The sequence below is a fragment of the Lampetra planeri genome, chromosome 40 (genome assembly GCF_965212315.1).
Source record: "Lampetra planeri chromosome 40, kcLamPlan1.2.h2, whole genome shotgun sequence".
Taxonomy (NCBI): Eukaryota; Metazoa; Chordata; class Hyperoartia; order Petromyzontiformes; family Petromyzontidae; genus Lampetra; species Lampetra planeri.
This window is the reverse complement of record NC_136146.1, coordinates 5,242,453-5,255,004: the sequence shown is the minus strand read 5'-3', so window position 1 is coordinate 5,255,004 and position 12,552 is coordinate 5,242,453. Positions and strand designations below refer to the sequence as shown.

The following is a 12,552-nucleotide window of genomic DNA, read 5'->3' as shown; positions in this document are numbered from 1 at the left end:
CTCCCGTGTTTCACTTCCCCGACTACCCTTCTCACCCCATCTTCTTCGCGACTCGAGTTTCTCTGTCGATGGGACGGTTGCCTTGGGACGGCGTGTAAATCACTCTGGCGTGGTTGGTGAGAGGCGCTCCATCTTTAAATTGGATCTCTTGGCGTCACGTTGGGTCTCCACGCAAGTCTATTGGTCTCTCTGCAAGCCTCAGGGTCTCCACGCAAGTCTATTGGTCTCTCTGCAAGCCTCTGGGTCTCCATGCAAGTCTATTGGTCTCTCTGCAAGCCTCAGGGTCTCCATGCAAGTCTATTGGTCTCTCTGCAAGCCTCAGGGTCTCCACGCAAGTCTATTGGTCTCTCTGCAAGCCTCTGGGTCTCCATGCAAGTCTATTGGTCTCTCTGCAAGCCTCTGGGTCTCCATGCAAGTCTATTGGTCTCTCTGCAAGCCTCTGGGTCTCCACGCAAGTCTATTGGTCTCTCTGCAAGCCTCTGGGTCTCCACGCAAGTCTATTGGTCTCTCTGCAAGCCTCAGGGTCTCCATGCAAGTCTATTGGTCTCTCTGCAAGCCTCTGGGTCTCCACGCAAGTCTATTGGTCTCTCTGCAAGCCTCTGGGTCTCCACGCAAGTCTATTGGTCTCTCTGCAAGCCTCTGGGTCTCCACGCAAGTCTATTGGTCTCTCTGCAAGCCTCTGGGTCTCCACGCAAGTCTGTGGGTCTCTCTGCAAGCCTCTGGGTCTCCACGCAAGTCTATTGGTCTCTCTGCAAGCCTCTGGGTCTCCACGCAAGTCTGTGGGTCTCTCTGCAAGCCTTATGGGCCTCCACGCAAGTCTGTGGGTCTCTCTGCAAGCCTCAGGGTCTCCACGCAAGTCTGTGGGTCTCCTCGCAGGGCAGCGTAACCCCTCCGTGTCAGGGAAGGGCCCAGGGAAGCGGATATCGCAGAACTACACTCGGCCAAACTTGAGCCGTCAGTGTCGAAATCATCGGATGTGATCCGAGGACTCGCTACACTAGAGGGCTGCGCTGGAGAATGGTTGGGCGAACGAAATCGGATTTCAGCCCCAGGATCTCAGCGGCACTGGCTCAGCGTCTCCGACACGGCCACCCAGACACCTCGACAGACGTCGCATCGAACGCGACCCGGAAACTGCTGGCCAGTGACCCCGTGACCTCTCGGCCGGTCCAGCTGACGTCACCCACCTCCTCCGGTTGTCGCGGCGCTGCCGGTCGTAACAGGGACCGCGGGGGTGGGGGCTGCGCTGCTCCGCGGGGGGAGCACCGCAGTTGCCGTCACCGGCACGGGCGTGGTCGCGGCCGCCGGAACCAACCAATGGGGCGCGGCGGAGGACGGGGGGGAATTGCCAGCATCTCCCGCTGCGCCAGGAGAGGGGGCGGCACTGCCGTTGCCCGCAGGCGGTCCTGCCGCCGTGCCTCGCGTTTCCATGGTGACCTGCGGAGCACACGGGGTCCCCTAACTAGTAACGATTTAATCGCTTACAATTTGATTTATAGAGCGCCTTCATTCAAGGCGCTGGACATAGTAAAGAAAAAGGTGATAGAAGAGAGAGGAATGAGCGACCGCAATAGAGAGTACTTAGAGGTTACGAAGGGATAGGGGAGGGACGGGAAATGAGTGGAGGGGCGAGGGGAGGAAATCCGACGGGTGATTGATTGCTTGAGTAATTAATCGGTAGACAGGCCGGCTCCCCTGGAGAGCACCAGGCAGGGCGGTCGGCTCGCCTCGCCACGAGGGGGCAGCCAAGGCACGCCAACCGGGCCGTGGAGGGCCACGTTTACGCCAAGGCATTTCTGCCACCCCAGGGGTTTTTTATGATTTTCACGCGGCCCGGCGGTAGGTCGTTCTCGCGGTTCCGTTCCGGCGGGACGCCCTGGTTATTATTATCCGGTGGTTCGTGAACCGCAATGCGGCTCCGTGCCACCCACTTCACGTTTGAGCCCTCCCCGTGACGTCGTTGAAATCGAGTCGAGAGCTGCTGTTGGCCGGTGTCCCCGTCGAAATTTAATAAATGTCTAAAAATGACACCGCACGTCACCCAACTGGGCTGACGCACAAGCACACGCTCAGCGCCCCTACAGCTAAATATTTTCAGCCCGGGTCTGGGAAACACAGCCACGGCTTCCTTCGTGATCGCTAAATCATAATTATCGTTTGCTGAAAGAATCAATTTTTTTAAATTTTCATTTATTTTAGTTTCCCCACCCCCCCACCTCCCCGGGGGGTTATCCCGATCGCATTATCGGCGCGCGTCATAAGCGACAAATCCGTTCACACTCGAAGCTCGAAGCGGTGCATCACACTCCTGTGTAAGCAAACGCCCCGCAGAAGCGGAAAACGCAGAGCTACCTCTTGCGATCCCTCCGCTCGCCCCTGCCACACTGAGTAATGTATGTCGCATGACAGTCAAACCGTTATTTAAAATCCCAGCGATGGAATTTACACAAATTAACCTTAACCCCGGCTCTCGCACAATGTCCGTGATGCAGTCACTGTTAGTCTGTTGATGGTCGGCGATGCGGCAATCGACTCGTCTCGACGAGCTGTACTCACGACGCACCACCGCGGTGCGTACCGCGAGCGTTCGGGGTTTCGGCGCCATCGTCCTCGCTGCGTTTCGACATCGCGGAGTGGCACTGATTTCGGATTGATTGGTACCCCAGTCGCGGAGTGAAGTACACCCCTGGGGAAAATAGTGCCCTGGGGTACCGCCATAAGGATCAAATTAAAATGCAAAACCAAACTTAATACGATGAGTTTTTTCGTGTTTGTGCAGTCCATGGTGGCCGGGCTGACAGCAGAAACTCTTTAGACTACTCGGTCTAGCATGGGAGAAACGGCAAGAAGTGGAGAGCGAGTGAGCTGTTATAAAAGGACACATAATGGCCGCGTGGAGCAATCCGTAATCAGACACGTAATAATAGTGCCCGCATCATCCCCCGGTAAGTTCCATAATGGCCGTGCCAATTGCATGGAAAGTTTGTCCCAGAAGCAAGCGCGGTGCCAGCCGTCCGCATGCCGTGACGATTTTCCAGATGCCCGGTGCCGTTCTTAATCATAAAGAAACAATGAATTCATTACAACCAGGTGGGGGGGGGGGCTGTGTCATATCAGTAGCGGGCCCTACAGCGAACCCCCTCCCCGGCCCCGGAGCGTTGCCACGGCAACCCGCTTGGCAGGTGTGAAGCATTAGGGGCCGAGTGGCCGCCCCTCGGCTCGGCGCGGAGACATTAGCGAGAGGTGAAAATTAAAACCACGGCGCATCAACACATCCGACGCTCACACCGCCACCGCCGCCACCGCCTCCGCCGCCGCCTCCGCCGCCGTCACGCCTGCCAATTTCCACAGCGGCATCAACCGCATTCTCACCAGCCTCCTGGAATGGGGGGGGGGGGGTAACCGCATTTTCTCAACCGTATTCGCGCCACGGTCCTCGCCACGTAACCCACGGTCCAAACTGCATCCTCACCTCACTCGACCGCGCTCTCACCACACCTCCTGGCCTCGTCACCGTGGTTATCATCACATCCTCACGGTCTCCTCTATCCCTCATCCCCCCACCCCACCCCCACATCTACCGTGGCGTCGCGCCGCCACAAGACGAAGAATCCGTTCAGAACTCCTCACGGGGCAGCGCGGCCCATCCGTGTCGGGGAAGGGCCCGCGTGGAAGCGGACATCGCAGAACTACACGCGGACAAAGTCGAGCCGTCACCAACGAAAATCTTCAGACGTCCGCGGCGGTATTCCCTTGCTGTTCCAGTCAAAGGCGACGTCGCGTGACATCGTTTTCACGTCGGTACGCGACGTACGATGACATTATTAAAACGTTCAAATTGAAATTATCGCTTTATCGATGGAACTTTGGTTGTTGTAAAAGCTGAGTAGCCATGGCCAATACACTGCTGAATGAAGGCCTCCCCACGCCGCCGACACCTACCGCGATCCTGCGATGCGGTACAATTATTCATTATTTACAATTATGTAAACTGCATCGGTCACTGCATCGTGCGCTTTCAGATGCCGTCTGGATCGCTCTTCCTCATGGCCCTCGTCACACAAAATCTATCTAACTCACTCAATCATTTAACCACTCATCCACCATTTCTTCCATTCCCCAATCTCACCCACTCACTCACCCACCGTTTCTCCCATCCTCTCTCTCACGCACCCACCCATTCACTCACTCACTCACTCTCACAAATGAGACTCCTCTATCCTGGTCTCGTGAGTTCTCACCGAGGTAAACAAAATCTACTTCAACCGAGAACTTGTGAACAGGAGACGAGCGCAGCCTCGATGCTCATTGGAGCAGAAAATTACAAATTACTTTCCACAAACAGTGCGCACGTGCGATGGGCCAATCGCAGCTTCACCCCCATGCTGTATTGGGCCGCAGTGGTGGAGCGAGGAGCGAGGAGCGAGCAGCGAGGGTGAGCTGGGAGCGAGGGTGAGCTGGGAGAGAAGGTGAGCTGGGAGCGAGGAGCGAGGGTGAGCTGGGAGCTGGGAGCGAGGGTGAGCTGGGAGCGAGGGTGAGCTGGGAGCGAGGAGCGAGGGTGAGCTGGGAGCGAGGAGCGAGGGTGAGCTGGGAGCGAGGAGCGAGCAGCGAGGGTGAGCTGGGAGCGAGGGTGAGCTGGGAGCGAGGGTGAGCTGGGAGCGAGGAGCGAGGGTGAGCTGGGAGCGAGGAGCGAACAGACGTACCCAGTTCGCCGGGGAGGAGGACGAGGAGAGGACGCCCCGACCGCTGCTCGCCGAGCCTGCGGGACACGACACGGCCGCGTGGTCGGGGTCACGATCGATGCCGAGAGGTCACGATCGATGCCGAGTGGTCACGGCGCCGGATCCGCTGCCTCCGGCAGGGCGCTCTTCGTCGCGCGAGTGTGTCTCGTCCCGTCACGTCTTGTTGGTTCGCGCTGCGTCCTATCCTGTTGTGCGTACTATGTGTCTCTATATGGACGCGCGTGCAGAGCGGGTTGTGTCGTGCCGCACCGGATCGCTTCCCGCTGCGTCTCACGCAGCGCGGTGCAGCGTAACGTCGCGGCACCAACGCCGTAGCGTCGTCGCGTGTAACGATGCTGCCGATCGAGCGGCGTCGTGTGGCGGCGCGTACCGCTGTCACGTGCCACGTCATACCGCGCCGTGTCATTGTTTCGCATCGCGTCGTGTTGCGTCGTATTGTGTACGTCGTCTTGACGTATCACGTCGTGCCGCTCTGTATCACGGCGTTTCATATCGTTGTCATTACAATAACGATCTCGACCTGGAACGACGCCGCACAGTATCCGCTCGCTCTCGCAGAGAGAGTGCGACTCAGAGGCGCGAGGAGGAGAGGTGCGAGATTCCACCCCTCCCTCCAAGCTCTGCGGTCCTCTACGTATGAAGGTGTGTCGGCCAATTCACGTTTACACGTGGGAGGAAACCGAAGCACCCACAGAAAACGCATGCGTGCGATGGGTGACGCTGTCCCGTAGCACCACGAGATTAGTCCACACTTGCTGTATTGCCTCCTCGACGCCCACGGGGAAATCGGAGTTCCGCGACGAAGTCTGCGTGTGACCCTGCAACCCTCGCCGCTGGATCAGAGGCGTAGCCACGTGCAGCGTGACGTTGTACCGTGACGCGTCGCGTTACCGTCGGGGTCGGCGGTGCGTGGGGGGAAAGAGACGGGGTCGCTGGGAGCGCTGCGCACGCCGCCCTCGCACACGGAGCGCACGCGGATCTGGTTGACGGCGCCGGCGCTCAAGTCGCGCAGCACCACGCCCTACCGCAGCACACAACGCACACACACACACACGTATTGTACACACTATGCACGCACACATTATACACGCACACATTATGCAAACACAAAGAGACAAACACATTTAATATACACATACACACATGCACACATGATATACACACGCAATTATATATAGACACATACACATTATGCACACACAAAGGGGAGACATACACATTATAAATGCACACAGGATCAGTGGAACACTGCGCTGTGTCTGCATTGACTGATATTTCCCATGCGCGGAGGAGATGATGACCCTGCCACAGGCGGGTCGGACCGTGCGTGGGGCTGTGCGGGGGTGGGCAGTGAGCCCCCAGATCACCAAGTGGCAGCAGCAGCAGCAGAAGCAGCAACAGCAGGAGTAGTGTTGGGGGCCAATGTGAAGTGGAATCTCCACCGGTGGGGCGAGCGCTTCATCGCCGAGAAAGCGCCGCTCGCGATTGCTTCATTCGCAGCTGCGCCATCCGCAGTTTCAATTACAACCCTCTTCACGGAAAATAACGAGCGGGGATAAGGGACGGTGACCGAGTTCGTCATCTCCCCCACACAGTTTAATTCCAGTGAATCAGCAACAGACAATATGCCGACTCCTTCACGTATCTGTCCCCGCACATTCAGTAAAACACACATTTGTCTTTGTACACATCCCATCAGCCAGAGGGCCTTCTGCGAGTGTGTAACTTCCGCAGCGTTGGCTCAACGCTCCAATCGGTACGACGGCGCTTTGTGTGCAGGGACAGGTGTGCGACGGGAGGCGCGTTGCCTCGTTCGCTCGGTTTGCTGCCGAGATTCTCCACGCAGACGCCGACGACTGCGCTCAGTTCCACCGTGCGTGGGCTGCTGCCGACCCTCGGATTCGAACCCAGGACCTCGCTCGGCACTGCCGGCTCTCGCGCGCCGTCAAACGGCTTCCCCCCTAACACCGCCGCCCTCACCGTGTCCTGGTCTCCGTCTGTCAGCCGCTCCTCCTCCTCCTGGCTCGCCCCGTGCGAGTACGTCACCGCGTAGCGCTCGATGGGATTGGCCGAGAGCTCGCGGGGTCGAGCCCAGGTCACGCGCAGGGTTGCGGCGATCCCCGACCCCTTGCCGGCAGCCGACCGCTCGTCGCCGTCGATCCGCTCGACGCGCAGCCCGTCCGGCACGGTGCTGCACTCTGCCACGACACAACCGCCAAACGCCGCAATTGTGGTGAACCACGGGCCGCCCGGGCGGAATTCAACACTCACTGCCACCGCCGCCTCTACCGCTCACCACGGCCAGCCCCGTCGCTACCGCCAATGCTACCGCCGCCGCCGCGACCGCCACCGCCGCGACCGCCACCGCCAATTACTGTCAGCCCCACTCACGACGAGTGGCGTGAACAGTACGAGTGTGAAAATTTAATTTCTTTAAAGATGCATTTCCAACCCCAACCCCCCCCCCCCCCTTCACCAGATTTCACTCCGGCTGTAATGCCAGCAACGTGGCTGTACTGCCGGCGTTGAGTCGCCAGACGGAGGAATCCATAGCTGTCGATGGTTACGCTTCCGGGGGGGAATCGAGCGCTTCACCAAGTGGTGACCCTGATCGTGGTAATTAATGAAACCGCTCGGGGGGCGGGAATCGTGACGCGTCCAGAGAGCAAACACCGCGACCTCGCATCTCATTACCAAACCCCGGCACACGCCGACTGACACGCCGGGTCGCCACGGGAGAGCAGGTGGCATGATTACACACGGGGGGGGGGGGGGGGAGGCTATGCACACCACAGTACTCCGCTACCAACACCGCACCCACCATCACCACCGGCAGTGCCCCCACACCACAGCTAAAACCTCCACCGCCCTTATCACCGCCACCGCCACCTCCCACCCCCATCGCGCTCGGCAACTTGGCCAGTATAGCCCCAGGCTGCCCGCTCCACTCCACCACCCACGACGCCCCCACCCTCACCACCAGCAAGACGTGTGCAAATGCCTCCAATTAAAATTCTTCAAAGGAACGTGCCAGTCAGCTGTCAGAAGCACGTGTGCCCCGACCCGCGCACGGCTCGTGCAAAGAGGAGCAGGGGTCAACTGTCTGTGTGTACGTGTGTGTGTGTATGAAGAGCGGTGGCGCAGTGGTTAGCGCACTGAGCTATGAACCTGATGACCCAAGTTCGATTCACACTCACGTCCGCCAACACCGGCGACGAATATCTGAGCCGGTTTTGAGTACACTCAGCCTTAAATTGTACTGGCTACCCCACCCCCTCGTGTGCTGTGCCGGCCTTCATAGGTGCTCGCTAACAGCACTTGCCCCAACAGTCTGTTCAAGGCTATTCGGGAGATCTTTGTCTTTGTTACCACATGTCTACACATGTGGAACTGGCCAACCACCCCTTCTGGCCACACACCTCTTCGTAGGTGCTCGCAAACAACACTTGCCCCTACAGTCTGTTGAGGTTACACGGGGAATCTTTGTGTCTGTGTGCGTGTGGCAGGAGCGTCGCTAATCTGCGAATCCTGACATTCGCTCCCTAACGACATCTATCTGGCTTCTGCCCGTCTGACGCTAATGTATCCACCACGGTCAGACTTAACCCCTTCCCTGGCCCGGCGCTCGCGACAAAACCCGCTCAAAGCAGTCGCCAGCACCACCGCGGCCAGTACCAGCACCGCCACCACCACCGCCACCACCACCGCCACCAGGCCAAGGTGCCACGCAGCAGGAAAAAACAAGTGTCCAATCACGTCGCCGAGTCAGGAGCTTTTCTGCGAGGATCACTCTGCGAAGGTACTGGCCGGACGAGTGAGACCACTGGGCCTCAGCTGTGTGCAGACACACACCTGTGAACAGACACACACCTAGGAACACACACACCTGTGAACAGACACGCACCTGTGAACAGACACACACCTGTGAGCAGACACACACCTGTGTACATACACACACCTGAGTACAGACACACACCTGATTACAGACACACACCTGAGTACAGACACACACCTGAGTACAGACACACACCTGAGTACAGACACACACCTGAGTACATACACACACCTGAGTACATACACACACCTGTGAACAGACACACACCTAGGAACACACACACCTGTGTACATACACACACCTGAGTACATACACACACACCTGAGTACATACACACACCTGAGTACAGACACACACCTGAGTACATACACACACCTGAGTACAGACACACACCTGAGTACAGACACACACCTGAGTACAGACACACACCTGAGTACATACACACACCTGAGTACAGACACACACCTGAGTACATACACACACCTGAGTACAGACACACACCTGTGAACAGACACACACCTGAGTACAGACACACACCTGAGTACATACACACACCTGAGTACATACACACACCTGAGTACATACACACACCTGAGTACAGACACACACCTGAGTACATACACACACCTGAGTACATACACACACCTGTGTACATACACACACCTGAGTACAGACACACACCTGAGTACATACACACACCTGAGTACATACACACACCTGAGTACATACACACACCTGAGTACAGACACACACCTGTGAACAGACACACACCTGAGTACATACACACACCTGAGTACAGACACACACCTGAGTACAGACACACACCTGTGAACAGACACACACCTGAGTACAGACACACACCTGAGTACATACACACACCTGAGTACATACACACACCTGTGTACATACACACACCTGAGTACATACACACACCTGAGTACATACACACACCTGTGTACACACACACACCTGTGAACAGACACACACCTGAGTACATACACACACCTGTGTACACACACACACCTGTGAACAGACACACACCTGAGTACATACACACACCTAGGAACACACACACACCTGTGTACATACACACACCTGTGTACATACACACACCTGAGTACAGACACACACCTGAGTACATACACACACCTGAGTACAGACATACACCTGAGTACATACACACACCTGAGTACAGACACACACCTGAGTACAGACACACACCTGTGAACAGACACACACCTGAGTACAGACACACACCTGAGTACATACACACACCTGAGTACATACACACACCTGTGTACATACACACACCTGAGTACAGACACACACCTGAGTACATACACACACCTGAGTACAGACACACACCTGAGTACAGACACACACCTGAGTACAGACACACCTGAGTACAGACACACACCTGAGTACATACACACACCTGAGTACATACACACACCTGAGTACATACACACACCTGATTACAGACACACACCTGATTACAGACACACACCTGAGTACAGACACACACCTGAGTACAGACACGCACCTGAATACAGACACACACCTGAGTACAGACACACACCTGAGTACATACACACACACCTGAGTACATAGACACACCTGAGTACAGACACACACCTGAGTACAGACACACACCTGAGTACATACACACACCTGAGTACATACACACACCTGAGTACAGACACACACCTGAGTACATACACACACCTGAGTACAGACACACACCTGAGTACAGACACACACCTGAGTACATACACACACCTGAGTACATACACACACCTGAGTACAGACACACACCTGATTACAGACACACACCTGTGAACAGACACACCTGTGTACAGACACACACCTGTGTGGCGAGCCTCACCTGCCAGGGCGAGGTGTGTGGGCGAGGCGAGGTAGATGGCGATGCCGGCGCTGGGCTGCAGGGGCCGGTAGTTGTCCTGCAGGTAGTCGACCACCTTGCTGAAGCCCACGCACTCCACCGTGAACACTCCACAGAAACGGGACAGCTGCCCTCCGCCGCACAGCACGCGCACGGCATGCGCATGGCAGGAGCACAGCACGCACGGTACATGGGATACATTAGACACGGCACACGTGGTACATGTCATAGCACTACGGATAGCATTGCATAGCACACATTATACATGAGACATGGGACACGTGGAACACACAAAACAATGCACATACAGCGCTCGTAGAACAACTCGTGGCACACCACCAGTGACACAACTCGTGACCCCACCGGTTATCCGATTGGTGACCCCACGGTGACCCCGCAAATAACCTCATCATGGACTCCAATTGGTGACCCCGCCAATGACCTCACCTACTTCGCCTGGTATACAGGAGGTCGTGGGTTCGATCCCGACCCTGACGCCTGCTGCTGTGTGTTTGGAGTTCGATCGCATGTCTCTCTCCCCGTGGTTACGTGGATTTTTCGCCGGGTCCTCTGGGTTTTCCCTCCACATTCAGAATCAACACGCGTTTTGAGTATTTGGCTGCTGTAAATTTCCACGCGATAAGCCACTTCGTTGGGCTATCATTTGTGGCCAGGTCGCTTCTGAAAAAGAGCTGTATAGCTCAGTGGGACTTACCTGGTGAAAGAAAAACATCAGTGAGCCCACTAGTAACTCCACCAAGTAACCCCCCTGGCGACCTCACAAGTGATCCGTCGATGACCCCGTCCGGTGATGCCACCGACAACTCCCCCCTCGTGGGCCCCCCGTCTCTGACCCGGGGTCAGGCGAGCCCAGCGGCGGCGGCGTGCGTGCGTGTGGGCCCGCACCTGTGCGTGTGAGATGAAGGCCGGCTGGCTGTAGACGGCCCAGCTGACGAGCGGGGAGCAGGGCGGCGCCGTGAGCGACCCCTCGTAGCTGAGGTAGGATCCCAGCTCCGCGGGGAGCAGGGAGCGCGGGGACAGAGCGGGGATCAGCGTCTCCTTGCCTGCCGACGGGGGGAGGAGGTGGGGGGCAGCGTGGGAGAGAGAGCAGAGGGGAAAGGGGAGGAGGCATGTATTTTGGGAGAGTCACGACGCGAAGGATTAGGTGCCGCGTGGCAGAAGCACCTGGGATGCAGCGCAACATGGAGTTGACGTCGTGTGTGAGATCGTGGGATCGGTGGTGCAGTGGTTAGCACACTCCGCTACGAACCTGGTGACACGAGTACAATTCCCACTCACGGCCAACACCGGTGACGGTATTCTGAACCTGTCCTGGGCCTCCCCTAGGTCGACTCAGCCTCAAATGAGTACCCGGTGATGTGTGTAAACATCGCCACTGGGGAGACAAAAGCGGCCGGCGTGGTGCTGGCCACGCACCGCCCCGTGTGCCGTTCTGGCTTTCATAGGTGCTCGCAAACAGCACTTGCCCCGACAGTCTGTTGAGGCTATACGGGGAATATTTGTCACGGACGTATGGGGAGCAGTTCCACAGTGGCTATTATCATACCACAGCCCACATTCTGCGGCACAGCAGCACAGACATCACACGTACCGCACAGCACAGCGCACAGCACAGCACATGACACCCAACACACAGACCACAACACAGATACCACGCATACCGCACAGCACAGCGCACAGCACAGCACACGACACCCAACACACATAACACAACACAGATACCACGCATACCACAGCAAGGACCAACTGAAGCCCAACGTGGGACAGTGAGGAGCCGCTTATCCGGCGGCCGTACCGTCACCCTAATGGGAACAAATCATTTGTGCAAAACAAGCGGGGGGCTAATTACGGTGATGAACGGCACCGGGAGGTGGGGGGAAATGGGAAGGGGCGCCGTTTGAGGTAATTAACGGCGCTGGTAAGTGGGAGGGCAAGCCGAAGAGTGGGTAGTCGAGCGGGGCGGGTAGTCAGAGTGGGTAGCCGAGCGAGGCAGTGTGTGACTGAGCGGGGCGGGTAGTCGAGAGTGGGTAGCCGAGCGGGGCGGTGTGTGA

General features: G+C 57.2%; 1 protein-coding gene across 3 annotated transcripts in view; it reads right to left on the bottom strand.

The window, feature by feature from the left end:
• The window catches only part of LOC144731775 (receptor-type tyrosine-protein phosphatase gamma-like), an 80,667-nt gene that overhangs the window by 15,630 nt on the left and 52,485 nt on the right, over positions 1-12,552 (bottom strand). For all 3 annotated transcript variants that reach the window (XM_078612997.1, XM_078612999.1, XM_078613000.1), the window contains 6 exons: positions 11,387-11,544; positions 10,463-10,607; positions 6,723-6,940; positions 5,634-5,763; positions 4,704-4,759; positions 1,188-1,437 (listed from right to left, as the gene is read on the bottom strand). In XM_078612997.1, the coding sequence (XP_078469123.1) occupies positions 1,188-1,437; positions 4,704-4,759; positions 5,634-5,763; positions 6,723-6,940; positions 10,463-10,607; positions 11,387-11,544 (957 nt within the window). The remainder of the gene's footprint in view (positions 1-1,187; positions 1,438-4,703; positions 4,760-5,633; positions 5,764-6,722; positions 6,941-10,462; positions 10,608-11,386; positions 11,545-12,552) is intronic.